General features: G+C 39.1%; 1 protein-coding gene across 1 annotated transcript in view; it reads left to right on the top strand.

The window, feature by feature from the left end:
* Nucleotides 1-13858, top strand: part of ADPRHL1 (ADP-ribosylhydrolase like 1) — a 37751-nt gene that overhangs the window by 18722 nt on the left and 5171 nt on the right. Inside the window, exons 3-5 of the mRNA XM_061626696.1 lie at nt 206-331; nt 7174-7314; nt 9403-9530. Of these exons, the coding sequence (XP_061482680.1) occupies nt 206-331; nt 7174-7314; nt 9403-9530 (395 nt within the window). The remainder of the gene's footprint in view (nt 1-205; nt 332-7173; nt 7315-9402; nt 9531-13858) is intronic.

The following is a 13858-nucleotide window of genomic DNA, read 5'->3' as shown; positions in this document are numbered from 1 at the left end:
GGATGGTGGAAGTTGTAGTACAACTTCTGGCAGGGCAACAGGTTCACAATTCCAGTCCTAACTGTATAGCTTTATGGCTCAAAGAGAATTGACTCATCAAATGTTTCCTCCCATGCTATTTAAAAATTCACTACCATCATCCATTATGGTCAAACATAATTCACATTATTATGCAGAGCTTGTTTGCCTTTTTTGTTGATGATAGGTTCAGGATTTGGAGCAGCAACAAAAGCCATGTGCTTAGGGATGAAATACTGGAAGCCTGAGAGGCTGGAAACTCTCATTGAAGTGAGCATTGAAGTTGGACGAATGACTCATAATCATCCTACAGGTAATGTGCATGGAAATCAACCTGTTTTGCTTATAACATACAAAGCTTTGTATTCAGCAAATGAACAGCAAGTTCAGGTCCTATGATGTAGAACACCTGGAATTTGCTCTGATGTCTATGCAATTTAAAGACTAATGTGATAATGTGAATTATTCCTGTAATAGGTGGGGCATCTTAACCGTTATTACTTTGTCATGGTCAGATCCCCATCCTATTGAGATTTAGATGGTCAGAAGCTTTTTCCTTCCTCCACAGAGGTGTTGAATCTTTTAATGTGGTCCACCCCCAGAGGATGGTGAATCTAACATTTTTGGGGGTGGGGATAGTTCCCCCAAGAAAGCTCTGTGGAATGCAGAAATAGCCTCTTCTGATCTCTCCTGAGTGCCCTCTTCCACTTGTAGAATCCATGGTATACCCCAGGAGAGATGGCAAGCATACAAAAGGAGGAAGACACCAGAAAATCCAATCAAATGCTATTACATGCTCATTACTCAGTGGCAATGAAGGCAGCAAAGAAATTATATTTTGCTACCTCCATTGTATCCTCTATGTGTCATTCAGTAGTGCTTTTCCAGGTGGTTCGAGTCTTTTACATGTTGGCCCAGATGAAGGTGTAGAATCCTCAGTGGCCTACTGTGACTTGTTATCAATGCACTCTGAGGATAAAATCACTTGCATGTGCTAGGACCTTAATTTTGTTGTAGCAGATCAGTCTCAAGAGGTGTACAGAGCACTATCTGGTACAGTTTTATTGGATGAGTTTCAGTTAGAATGACTTAAGGACATAGGCAAGGTACTTGGCCTCTAAGATTGGCATTCGAGATTTTCTCTGTGTGCCCCCTCCAAGAGATATTCAGAGGATGGCCTTTTCTGTGGCAGCTCCATGCTTACAGAAAACTATCCCATGGGAGGCTTGCCTGGTGCTAACATTGTCATCTTTTCAGCGCCAGGAGAAGTTGCATTTATTTTCTCGGGCATTTGGACAACAATAATGGACTACTTTTAATGGCTATTTCTATTTCATTTTTCTGTTGGGCGAGGGAGGATATCTCTGTTTTTAAGTTATTATTGTAGATTAACATGTTTAGTATGTTGCATTGTTTTAAATGAAATGTGTCTGTTATAGATTGCATTTTATCTTTTGTAAGTTGCTTTGAGAGTTCCTTGGTGGTGGGAAGCAATACATAAATTCAGTAAACTTAACTGTAAAGTTAGACCTACACTCATCTTGTGTTCTCATCATAAGACAAAACACAGAGGTGTAGAAACACTTATGGGGGGGATTGGTGTGTGTTTGTGTGCGTTTAACCCTGCTTCACCCATCTGTTTTCCCCTGCAAATGGCCCAAGCCATTTGTAATAGTCCCGTCCCCCCCGATCTGGGTTTTTAAGACCAGCTGAGGTAAAATAATCTGGGGAAGCATGAGGGCTGAGGCAATGTAATATAGTGTTGTAATATGAAAAAAGAAAAATACAGAGAGAGAGAGAAAGAGAGAGAGAGCATAGCGGTTCCTCTTGTTTCAATGGGGCTAACTTCTAAATAAGCATGCACAGCCCTTTAGCAGCCTAAGACTGCTTTTAGTTCAGCACAATCGCAGCTGGAGCTTAGCCTGTTTCTTAAGTGCCTAAAGGACCTTTCTTGCCAGAATTCTGTGGCGTACCAGATCACAACTGCAACAACATTGCTATTGTTGTTGATGATGATGTTGTTAAATGCATTACCTGCCCTTCACCAGCAAGTCCCAGGGCAGATCAGATTCAAGTTCTACACTGAAGCATGCTTTTTTCCACTGTAGTTATTGAAGTATGAGGATAGAAATGGGGGGGGAGAGCCCAAGGGGAAAAAAGAGGAGCAGCAAAAGCAAAAAGAGCAATACTAGCGGGATGGCTGCAGTGGCATCACTAGGGGGGTGTGGGGGGTGCAGACCGCACCAGGTGACACCATCAGAGGGGGGTGACTCTCAGCTTTAATTTAAAAAAAATATTAAGTTTCTAGGTGGTCCGGTTCTCGAGATATTCATAAAAACGTCAGCCGCCCCCCAGTGGCATCACTAGGGGGGTGCGGGGTGTGTGGACCACACCAGGTGACACCATCAGAGGGGGGTGATTCTCAGCTTTAATTTTAAAAAAATTAAGTTTCTAGGTGGTCCGGTTCTCGAGATATACATAAAAACGTCAGCCGCCCCCGTTAAATCTTTTTTTAAACTACTGTATAGCACTTCGTAGCTTTAACCCCGCCTATTCAGGATTGCAGCCAATCAGTGAAGTGTTTGTTTGACCTGTGGCAGTGTCTAGTAAACCTTATTGCAAGGCCAGAAAATGGTGGTTCCCCCCCCCTGTTTATCTGAAAATCTCATAAATTGGGTAAGTATATACATTTCAGTTTTTTCCCCTCTTGTGTATCGGAGTCAGATCCTGGGCAGTGTTTTGAAAACCTTCCCAATACTTGCTTTTGTGGGGGTAAAAGCATTGCTAATCCCATATGTCCAGAGTAAATCCCATTGAATTCAATAGGATTTACTTTTGAGTAGACATGTTTATGAATGTGCTGAAAATCAATGGAACTTTGGAGTGAATGTAAAAAAGAATTGTGTTTGTGTTGTCTTTCTGTCCCCCCCTCCTCCAGTCCTATTTTAAAGCAAGTAGGCAGGGCTTACTTAGGTATTACAGTTTTTATTCTGTAGGAAACGAATACTGATTTTTTAAAAACTAATACTGATTTTTCTGCAATGACCAACTGGTTTGACAATAAACTATTATATGGGCTGTATGTATTTATACATCTGCAGTGTGTGTGTGTAATCTTTCCAACAATCCTGTGAGGTAGGGTTGGAAACCAAGGCAGCTCACAACAAGAAATAAAGCCATTTAAAATCCAATAACCATAAAGCAAGAATAAACAGTTGGAAAACAGCCTAAAGAGGCATGATTCTGAATTTTGGGTTGGGTGAATGAAGTTTATTTATTTATTATTTGATTTATATCCTGCCCTTCCTCCCAGTAGGAGCCCAGGGCAGCAAACAAAAGCACTAAAAGCACTTTAAAACATCATAAAAACAGACTTTAAAATATATTAAAACATCTTTGAAAATATTTTTAAAAGCTTTAAAAAAACATTTAAAAAAAAAAAAGAAAAGGCTTAAAAACATATTAAAAAGCAATTCCAACACAGATTCAGACTTGGATAAGGTCTCAACTTAAAAGAACAAGTTAGAAGAACAAGTTCCTTATCACTTGAGGCTGTAGTTCTCTGCATACTTCCCAGTTTGAGTAAGCCCCATTGAATACATTGGGACTTGCTTTTGAGTAAACAAACATCGGATTGCACTATAAATATATTTACAGATTGTGTAATTCATAAACATATTTGATAGTCATGTTCATATAAATATTTCTTCATACTGTGTCCCAAATAAGTATTTGATTTCACACTATGGTTGTAGATGATTTTTTCCTCTACATTTTAAGTGTGCCCTTCTTCCTGGGGGTTGTCATGGTTCTCCTTTGTTTTCATCCTGAGGGGAGGATAGGCTGAGAGATGGTGAGTAGCACATTTAAGGTCTCTTCACCTCCCCCCCTTTTTTATTTGTATTTATTTTATATTTCTCCAATATCTTCCCCTGGCTGTTTTTATGTATTTTAACTATTTTTAGATTAAATAAATAGGAAATCATAATTGTGAACCTCCCTAAAAGCAATTTACCTATCCTTATGTTTTGGCAAAGCGATGGTGTGAAGGCATGCTGGTAGAACAAGAGACCATGTTTGAGGCATGTTATAAGGTGTTTGAGGACTTTGTCACACATTACTTTTTGAGACCTGTAGATACATGTTGGATAGAACATGTGCACGTATTGAATGGTGGCTTGGGTGCTGTTTTTTCAGTCTACGCTGCATGCGTAGGGAAGGTGATACATCATCTGGCAGCTAGCTTCATAACGTGTGAATGAAAAACATTTGGATCACCATTCACTTGTTTACTTTTCTCACTATTGAGACCACTTCATATATTACTTTTTCATACACAGAAATTTAATCTTTGTATAGGAAAAAGTATTTTGTAAAATGTGAAGGACAGTGGCTGCCCAGTCAGTATAACCACTGTACAAGATCTACTCAGCCACTGTAATTACCTTTTTGTTTTGAGTGCCCTTTTGTCTGGGTCTTGGTTCAGGTGTGTATCCAACTTTGATGTGCTTATGGAAGGGGTGTGCAAGTAGTGCCCCCCCCAAGTGTGGAGGCTTGGACAAACATTGTGTTATGGAAAACCAAAGTCTGTGTGAAAGTACATATTTGGGAATGCCATCAGTGTAATCCTAAACACACTTAATAAATAATATCGAACTTGCACGTCACAAAATATATTACGGTCATGTCCATAAGCACCAGGAGGGTAGTCGCCCAGGGGATCTTAGTCCCTCTGCTTTTTTGGGAGCAGGATCCCTATGTCTCCAAGCATCCTGCAGTCAGGATGAAAAGGGAGTGTGTTAGTCACTGAGAAGAGTCTTCTAATATGCTTCCTTGCCTTTTCTGCAGATTGGAGCCAATCAGAGTGAAAGGAGGCGAGTCAGCCACTGAGAAGACGCTTCTCAGTTGCTAACGCTCTCCACTTTCATGCTGATTGACTCCTAGAGATGTTTGTTGTTGTGAGAGAATGCATTAACGAAGATCTCATTCTTAATCCAGGAGCAAAAAAGGGTGTATGTGGCTGTAACTATCATGAAGGGGCCCTGCAGCTCTGAATTTTCTACTAAACAACTGATAAATAGCTATGAAACTTTGTGTCTGGAGACTTATTATTAAGAATCACTTTCTATAATTGTAAGGAGGTGTGTCCACACGCATGCATCCCAGGCACCTAAATGAGGGGAGAGAGCAGCATAGGGATATAAGCAGGTGTCTTATTCCAGGGGTTCCCAAACTTTTCTTCTACATAGATCATTTGAAAATTGCTGAGGGTCTGAAAGTATCTGAAAATTTACTATGGGCATATGCAAGATAATTAACTCCCATTAGTAATACGAGCAAGAATTTGAGCTGTGCGTATGATATTGTAATTTAAAGGTGTAATTTTAATTTTGCTAGTTGTTTATGTCACTACTATTGCCATTACATTCAGTGATATATGGGAATTACGATTTACGAGTAACATTAGTACAAAAAACATTACTAAGGATTCTGAATGGTCTGATAAGGGAGGAGGTCCATGGGGGTGACACCATGAGTTACCGCACCAGGTGACACCAACCCTAGTGACGCCACTGGATGGCTGCAACAGGAAAAAGCAGGTTAGAGAACCACAGACAGTGAGGAAGGGCCTCAACTTGGTTGTGTCCCCAACTTCTAACTGGTCCGGGGCAGGAGGGAGTGCATTTCGTTCCATCCATCCACTTTCGCTCTTGTATGACCCTTTCTCCAGCCACTAGACTAGTCATTGGAGCAGCAATGGCCTGCAATCTGTTCTACCACTTCACCTGTTGCCAGCACAGCTAAAGACCAGTTTGGGAACAACCAATGTAAAATGCCAAAAAACAGAAATTCAAAATTACCCTAGGTCAGTAGAAGTAACCAGACACAGTGAAATCCTGAGTGCAGTGGTCTCAGGTTAGGCTACAGCCCAGATCTGACACAAAACGAATTGAAGTGACACCATGCAAAAGCATTGGTTAATCAGTAAAACAAGAAAATGTTAAAATTCTAATCAGTCTAAGTGCTGTTCCTACAAAACGTATCTGAATGACATTCAACAATTAATTAATTCTGTTTCATTTTAATTTTCAGTGGTTTTTATTATTTTGATTTTTCAGAGTTTCTATGGGCCATAAAACAGTTGTTATGAACCTCTAATCACTAAGATCAAAAGCACATACATATATAAAAGAAGTCATCACCCTGGAATGTTAACCTCAGCCAACAATCATCACATATCAAATGTCTGTCTCCTAAGTAGCGGCACAAGTATTACGTCATATGTATTCACTGAAATGTCATATATATTCATATTTCATTATGCCAGTGTGCCCCAACCTAGTCTCATCATTTTAAGTGACAATGCCTCACACATTTTTTGTTTGTTTGTTAGCTTTTAGCATGGCAAAAAAGTTACAAAATATGTGACTAAAAGTGTTTAAGCTTGTTTGGCACGTTATGTGAAGGATCTGTAATGCTTGCCAGTGCCTTAAACCTATAAATTAACTGGATCCAATAAATTAATCATAGTTAGGATTGTCACTTTAATTAACCTCTGTATGCATTAACAACCTAGTGTGGACACAGCCCTAGTCCTTCTTAGTGTGTTGTTGGATGAGCATTTTAGGAATTTTATATTGTACATTGTTTTTACATTTTCTGGCTTGTAAGTGTTTTTATCTGTTTCTGTTTTATCATGTTAGTCACTTGTTTTTTATAAAGTGACTAATAATTGTAATAAATAATAATTTAAAATAGTCTTAATGTAAAATGTAACAGTCCTTGGGACATCAGAAAGGTATTTAAGGGGAGAGAAAATAGTGATTAAGGTTACAATCCTAACTCCAGTTACCTAAAAATAAGCCCCATAGAATTCAATAGGGCTTCCGAGGAGGCATGGTTGGACTGTGCTGTTAGTTATATAAACCAGTAGCATTTAATGCTGTCTGAAGTTTAGTACTTGTTCTATTGCTATAAAAATATTCTTGAAGAAGGGCATATCTTGAAATGTGCACATGCTATATTTCTTTAAGCTCCTCAAACTTATTTTCTTACGTACCTGAAGACTATTTTCTCCTATTTTGTACTATTTGGTGGGTTACAACCCCCTTTCCCCACACCATAGTCATCATTACCTTTATATGGTCCTTTCAGGGTTTTTAGGATCACTGTGCACAGCTCTGTTTGTTTCATATGCAATACAAGGAAAGCCACTGGTACAGTGGGGAAGAGAAATGATGAAGGTTGTCCCAATGGCTGAAGAATACTGCAAAAAGACTATTCGGCACATGGCAGGTAAGTGACTAAAGTGTTTATGCACTAGTAGCTGTCATTTAAGGTGTTGTCTATTTCACTCTGGCACTTGGATAGTTGTATCATGAGCCGAGAGAGAGAGGGACTGACTACTACCTGCCCCCGTTCTAGGAATCCTTGGTGTAGGAATAAAGCTTTAAATGTAATTAAAACAAACATATTTGGGTAGTAATGTGGGTGAATATTGACAAGCACCATTCATCTTAAAGGCACTATTTCATTTCTCAGAAGTTCTTTCACTTTTAGCTAAACTTTTCTCTCTCTGCCAGGCCCGGCCTCCAAGAGGTCTTCTGTATCTTTAAAAGTTGTGGAGGGGGGGAGGGAGAATTCCACCTTGTGGTTTTTCCCATTACAAAGTTGCAAGAACACCTGCACTTGGCTGACCTTCTCTTCTCCTAAAGATACAGGATCAGTCTCAGGCCATGGACCTGGCAACCCTAGTTTATGTGGTTTTCAATTTCTCTTTTCCGATGCTGGTTTTCTCAAACATCCTGGAATATGACACTATTTAGATGCAGTCAATGGTTTCTGTTTCTTATTGTGAAGATATTAATTGTGTTTCTTAAATGCTAATTTACAAGGAGATTTCTTATTGATTCTTTCACTTCCTGGGTCAAGTATTTATATTTATTTATAAAATTTATATCTCATCCGTCCTCCCAAAGGAACCCACCATGGATGACAACAAGCAGTAAAACAATAAAAACATCTTAAAAACAATTCCAATACATGCCTGGAAAGATCTCTACTTAAAAGGCTTATTGGAAGCACAATATGGCCAATACACTTTTTCACTAAAAAGAAAATGAGAATAGAATTTTCCTATCTCAAAATGAATAATAAAGCAGTAACAAAATTACAACAGTTTTTATGTTTATCTTGAAACATTACTAAATATACAAGTGCACTAATAATTTATAGTTGAGATGTTTAGTTTAACTTATATAGCTTAGTTTTTAGCTTATTATGAGTACTTGGAAAACTGATTAAAGACAGAACGGAGAAGTTGTCAATGCCAAACCAGTGAAAATACCTGAATGCTGTTTATTACAGCTGCAGGTGCTTGACTTATCTTAGCTCCTAATTTGAATTCCCTGATTTAAACAATAAAGATTTTATCAGAGATTGCTAGGGGGACCCTGTGGCACAATTGTAGAATCCTATCGTTTGGCAAATTCCAGGATACAATAGAAAATGTGGTGATAACAACACAGGGATGGTCAAGAATTATGCAAGGCTATCAGCTGTTTTCCATTGGTGGGGACCCAGAGCTTACAAAAAATAATAATGAGCCTTTGCTCCCCCCTCCCCAAGTGGTACAGATGCTCAATATTTGAGGGCCTGATTCCCACTGAGTTCAGTGAGGCATTCTCCCAGTCCCAGGTAAATGCACATAGGACTGTGGCTTACATTTATCTGCTTCTGTCAGATGTTCAAGAGTTTGGAGATATAATTTGACTTCCTGATTTTAGGTCAAGTCAATTAATCTCTTTCACTTTCATACATGAAGTTGCAAGAAACTTTGATGTGTGTTGCTGCTACACAGTGTGTTCTTCAGATAGGATTTGTCTGTAGGACAAGCAGTAGCTCGGTGGGACAGCATTTGTCTTGGATGCAGAAGTTCCCAGGTTCAGTCCCCAGCATCTCCAGGTAGAACTGGGCAAGATTTCTGCCTAAAACCCTGGAGAGCCACTGCCAGTCAGTGTAGACAATACTGAACTAGATGGATACCTTCCTATGTGCAATAGCAAACTTGAGTATAGGATCAGCAGACATTATGATTTGTGTTCTGGTTTTCTAAAATGTGTGTCAAGTGGTCCTAATTCTTTGTTTTTACAATCTAAAATTTTATATCCAATATAAAATTAAAATCTCCGTCCCTCGCCGGCTAATCCTCTCTACATTGTTAAGATAAGCTAAATAGTATTGGTGAGAGGCTAAGTAGTTGGACGTGTTTTGTTTAATTTTGTTCTTGAAAGCTCTGTAAATTGGATTTTGTCATTCATGCTACTGCATCGAAAGAACCTTGTCAAGATTAAATGTACCATAATTAATTTATTTTGCATTCAGAATATCAGGAGCACTGGTTTTACTTTGAAGCAAAATGGCAGTTTTATTTGGAGGAGAGAGAAATCAATGAAGAAAACCAGAATAAGCCCCACTTTCCTGACAATTATGATGGTGAGGAAAGAGAAAAGGTAAAATCATCAAGTAACAATTCTGAATGTATTGGAAGAGAACTATGTACTAATAGTAGTCTGTCTGGAAGCAGGTCCCATATTCCATAATTTAGAAATAATTGCAATCAGGTAATGATGAAACTGAGGTTATCATACTTTGGACACATAATGAGAAGACATGATTCACTAGAAAAGACAATAATGCTGGAAAAAACAGAAGGAAGTAGAAAAAGACGAAGGCCAAGCAAAAGATGGATTGATTCTATAAAAGAAGCCACAGTCCTGAACTTGCAAGATCTGAACAGGGTGGTTTATAACAGATGCCATTGGAGGTCACTGATTCATAGGGTCGCAATAAATCATAATTGACTTGAAGGCATATAACAACAAAACCATAAATTGCTACTGGTAGGAGAGCACTGAGAGGTCCAAGCCTATGGGCCAAATATTAGATTGGTGCTGGATTCAGAGGGATGGGGAACATGTGGGCTTCTAGATGTGGTTGAATTCCAACTCCCACCAGTCCCAGCCATCATTGCCAATGGTCAGGGATGATGGACGTTGGAGTCCAGCAACATCTGGAGGGCCAGTTTAGCCACTCCTAGTTTAGAGGCATGGTGGATCTCCTTTGACCCTTATTCTGGAGGTGTTGGAGTTCTAAGAGAGAAGAGGATAAGAGCTCCAAGGTCAGGTGGGGTGGAGAAGGAGGCATGAAGCCAGCAGTATAGTTTAAGGCAGTCAAAATATTGGATTCCAGAGATGGCAGTTAATGTGCAGACTAAGAGAGGTACATACTGTAGTCCAAAGCAGGAAAAAGATCAGATTACAGAGACAGGCTGTAGGAAAGGGTGGAGAGCAGACACTCAGGCTGGCAGAATCTTCTCAACAGGAGACAACATGCTCAGATTGTGAAGCAGAACTCACAAAGCCACCTTGGGTTTCTACCATGAAAAGAAAGGCAGGGTATAAATGTAATAAATAAATAATAAAGCTGAGGCTTTATAGGCTCAGATAGAACTAGATTAGCTGCCTGGGTCTAGTCTCCTCCGCAGCAGGTGCTGAAGGTAGGTGGCAAACAATGCCTCTTAGCAACCTACTTCTGCCTGCAAAGCCTTCAGCAGACATGCTACATTGGTGGCAAAAGAGGTAAAGTGTTGTAGCCTATTTGCTGGCAAGTCCAGTTCTAGATCTCTGGCGCTTCATGAAAACTCCAAATATTTCTCACCCATGTGCTATGCTTTTGATTTTCTTAACCGAGATCTGATTCAAATGCTGCAACTATCATACTTATGTATGGCAATGACTCCATATGGTACCTGTGACATTTGAAAGCCTCTCACCACCTGTCTCATCTGGGTTGTATGGAAAGTTTTAATTACAGTGCTAGTCTCTGTATTCTTTAATACATGATACCAGTGCACGAAGACTTTCCATGAGATCACGGTAATAACCTATCTCGTAAACGGCTCTCTTGTTGCTCATGCAAGCCCCTTCCTTGCCACTATTCCCATATAAAGTTATAATATGCGCAATCCATTCTGTTACTCAGAGACCTGCCCAAAATAGATTGCACCCAAGTAAATTACAACACTTAGGTAGTATGTAAATGCTAATTTTGCCAAAAAGTTGCAGTTCCTACTTATATTTCAGCACTTCATAAAGCTAAAACAATACAACAGAAGTTGCTGTTACAAAAACTATTACAAAGAATTCCAAGGAATTACTCAAAATAGGTAAGACTGAAAGTATCCTCAGTGGACATTGATGTGACATTAATTAGCAATCAGGTTCTATTTGTTTGTTTACTTGAGGTAATCAAAGTGTACTAAGCTCTCTCCTCATCTATGTGGCCTTTGCTTCTCATGCTGTGAAGATTACAGCTTTCAAAAAAAGTTGGCTAAGTGTTGCCATCTTCTGTACAACTGGTAAAATATGTGTGCATGTACAGCATCTCTTCAGTATAATGTGATACCCATGCAGGGCATCATTATCTACGCAAAAGGATCTTCAATCAGCAGATAGGACTCCCCAGATTAAAGCTTTCTGTCTACTGGATCACACACTTTCTCTCTCTTTATTTCTCCACCTCTTTACAGAAAGTGTTCAGCGATCAGTGAATGAAATAAAAAGGTTTGCCAAGAACAACAAATACAGTAGCATGCAGTTCCCTCTCAGAGGTGTCTGAGGAAGCAACCTTGTGGGATTCCACATTTTTATAGGCGTAAGTGGTTGTTGTTGTTGTTATGTGCCTTCAAGTCGATTACGACTTATGGCGACCCTATGAATCAGTGACCTCCAATAGCATCTGCCATGAACCACCCTGTTCAGATCTTTTTCTACTCCCTTCTGTTTTTCCCAGCATTATTGTCTTTTCTAGTGAATCATGTCTTCTCATTATGTGTCCAAAGTATGATAACCTCAGTTTCATCATTTTAGCTTCTAATGATAGTTCTGGTTTAATTTGTTCTTACCCCCAATTATTTGTCTTTTTGGCAGTCCATGGTATCCACAAAGCTCTCCTCCAACACCACATTTCAAATGTTTTTTCACTGCCATACATAGAGATTGGGAATACAGTGGTCTGAATGATCCTGACTTTAGTGTTCAGTGATACATCTTTGCATTTGAGGACCTTTTCTAGTTCTCTTATAACTGCCCTCTTCAGTCCTAGCCTTCTTATTTCTTGACTATTGTCTCCATTTTGGTTAATGACTGTGCCAAGGTATTGACAATCCTTGACAAATTCAATGTCCTCATTGTCAGCTTTAAAGTTACATAAGTCTTCTGTTGTCATTACTTTAGTCTTCTTGACATTCAGCTGTAGTCCTGCTTTTGTGCTTTCCTCTTTAACTTTCATCAGCATTCGTTTCAAATCATTACTGGTTTCTGCTAATAGTATGGTATTGTCTTCATATCTTAAATTTGTATTTCTCCCTCCAGTTTTCACACCTCCTTCATCTTGATGCAATCCCGCTTTCCTTATGCTACATTCTGTGTATAGATTAAACAAATAGGTTGATAAAATACCCCCTTGTCTCACACCCTTTCTGATGGGGAACCATTCAGTTTCTCCATATCCTGTCCTTACAGTAGCCTCTTGTCCAGAGTGTAGGTTGCACATCAGAACAATCAGATGCTGTGGCACCTCCATTTCTTTTAAGGCATTCCATAGTTTGTCATGATCTACACAATCAAAGGCTTTGCTGTAATCTATAACGCACAGAGTGATTTTCTTCTGAAATTCCTTGGTCCATTCCATTATGCAACATATGTTTGTGATATGATCACTGGTACCTCTTCCTTTTCTAAATCCATCTTGAATATATGGCATCGCTTGTTCCATATATGGTAAGAGCCTTTGTTGTAGAATCTTGAGCATTACTTTATTTGCATGGGATATTAAGGCAATAGTTTGATAATTACTGCATTCCCTGGGAACCCCTTTCTTTGGAATTGGAATATATATTGAACGCTTCCATTCTGTGGGCCATTGTTTAGCTTTCCATATTTGTTGACAATTTTTGGACAGATTCAGTGTCAGTAACTTGTAGCAAGTCTGTTGGTATGCCATCTGTTCCTGATGATTTGTTTCTTGCAAGTGTTTTAAAAGTAGCTTCCACCTCACATTCTAAAATTTCTGGTTCGTCATATCATTCTTCCCTGAATGAATCTGTCATCCTTGCATCTCTTTTACAGAGTTCTTCAGTGTATTGCTTCCATCTTCCTTTTATTTCACCTCAGCCAGTCAGTGTGTTCCCCTGTTGATTATTCAATCTCCCTACTCTTGGTTTAAATTTCCCTTTAATTTCTCTCATCTTTCAGAATAGGGCTCTTATTCTACCCTTTTTGTTGTCCTCTTCTATATCTATACAATAGCTATTTACTCTTTTGTCCCTACGTACTAGTCACTATATTATTACATTTAGGGTTCTGACCATGTTTCTATCACCTTTTGCTTTCCTTCTTTCTTTAACCATTTTAAGAGTTTTGTCAGTCATCTACTGAGATCTTTCGTTTTAACTAGAGGTATTGTCTTTTTGCATTCTTCCCTGATAGTTCTTCTGGTTCTCTAAGTTTAAAGCCTCAAGTCTGTTCCTTATTTGATCTTTATATTCTTCTGGAATGTTAGTTAAATTGTATTTTGGCATTATGATTGTTTTGTTGGTCTTCTTTAGCTTTACTCTGATTTTCTATATTACCAGTTCATGATCTGTACCGCAGTCTGCTCCTGGTCTTGTTTTCACAGAAAGTATGGAACTTCTCCATCTTCTGCTAAAAAATAAAGGTCTCCCCGCACTTGTAGTGCAAGTTGTTTCCGACTCTTAGGGTGACGTCTTGCGACGTTT

This window comes from Rhineura floridana, chromosome 5 (assembly GCF_030035675.1).
Source record: "Rhineura floridana isolate rRhiFlo1 chromosome 5, rRhiFlo1.hap2, whole genome shotgun sequence".
Lineage (NCBI taxonomy): Eukaryota > Metazoa > Chordata > Lepidosauria > Squamata > Rhineuridae > Rhineura > Rhineura floridana.
This window is presented reverse-complemented; position numbering and strand designations above follow the sequence as displayed.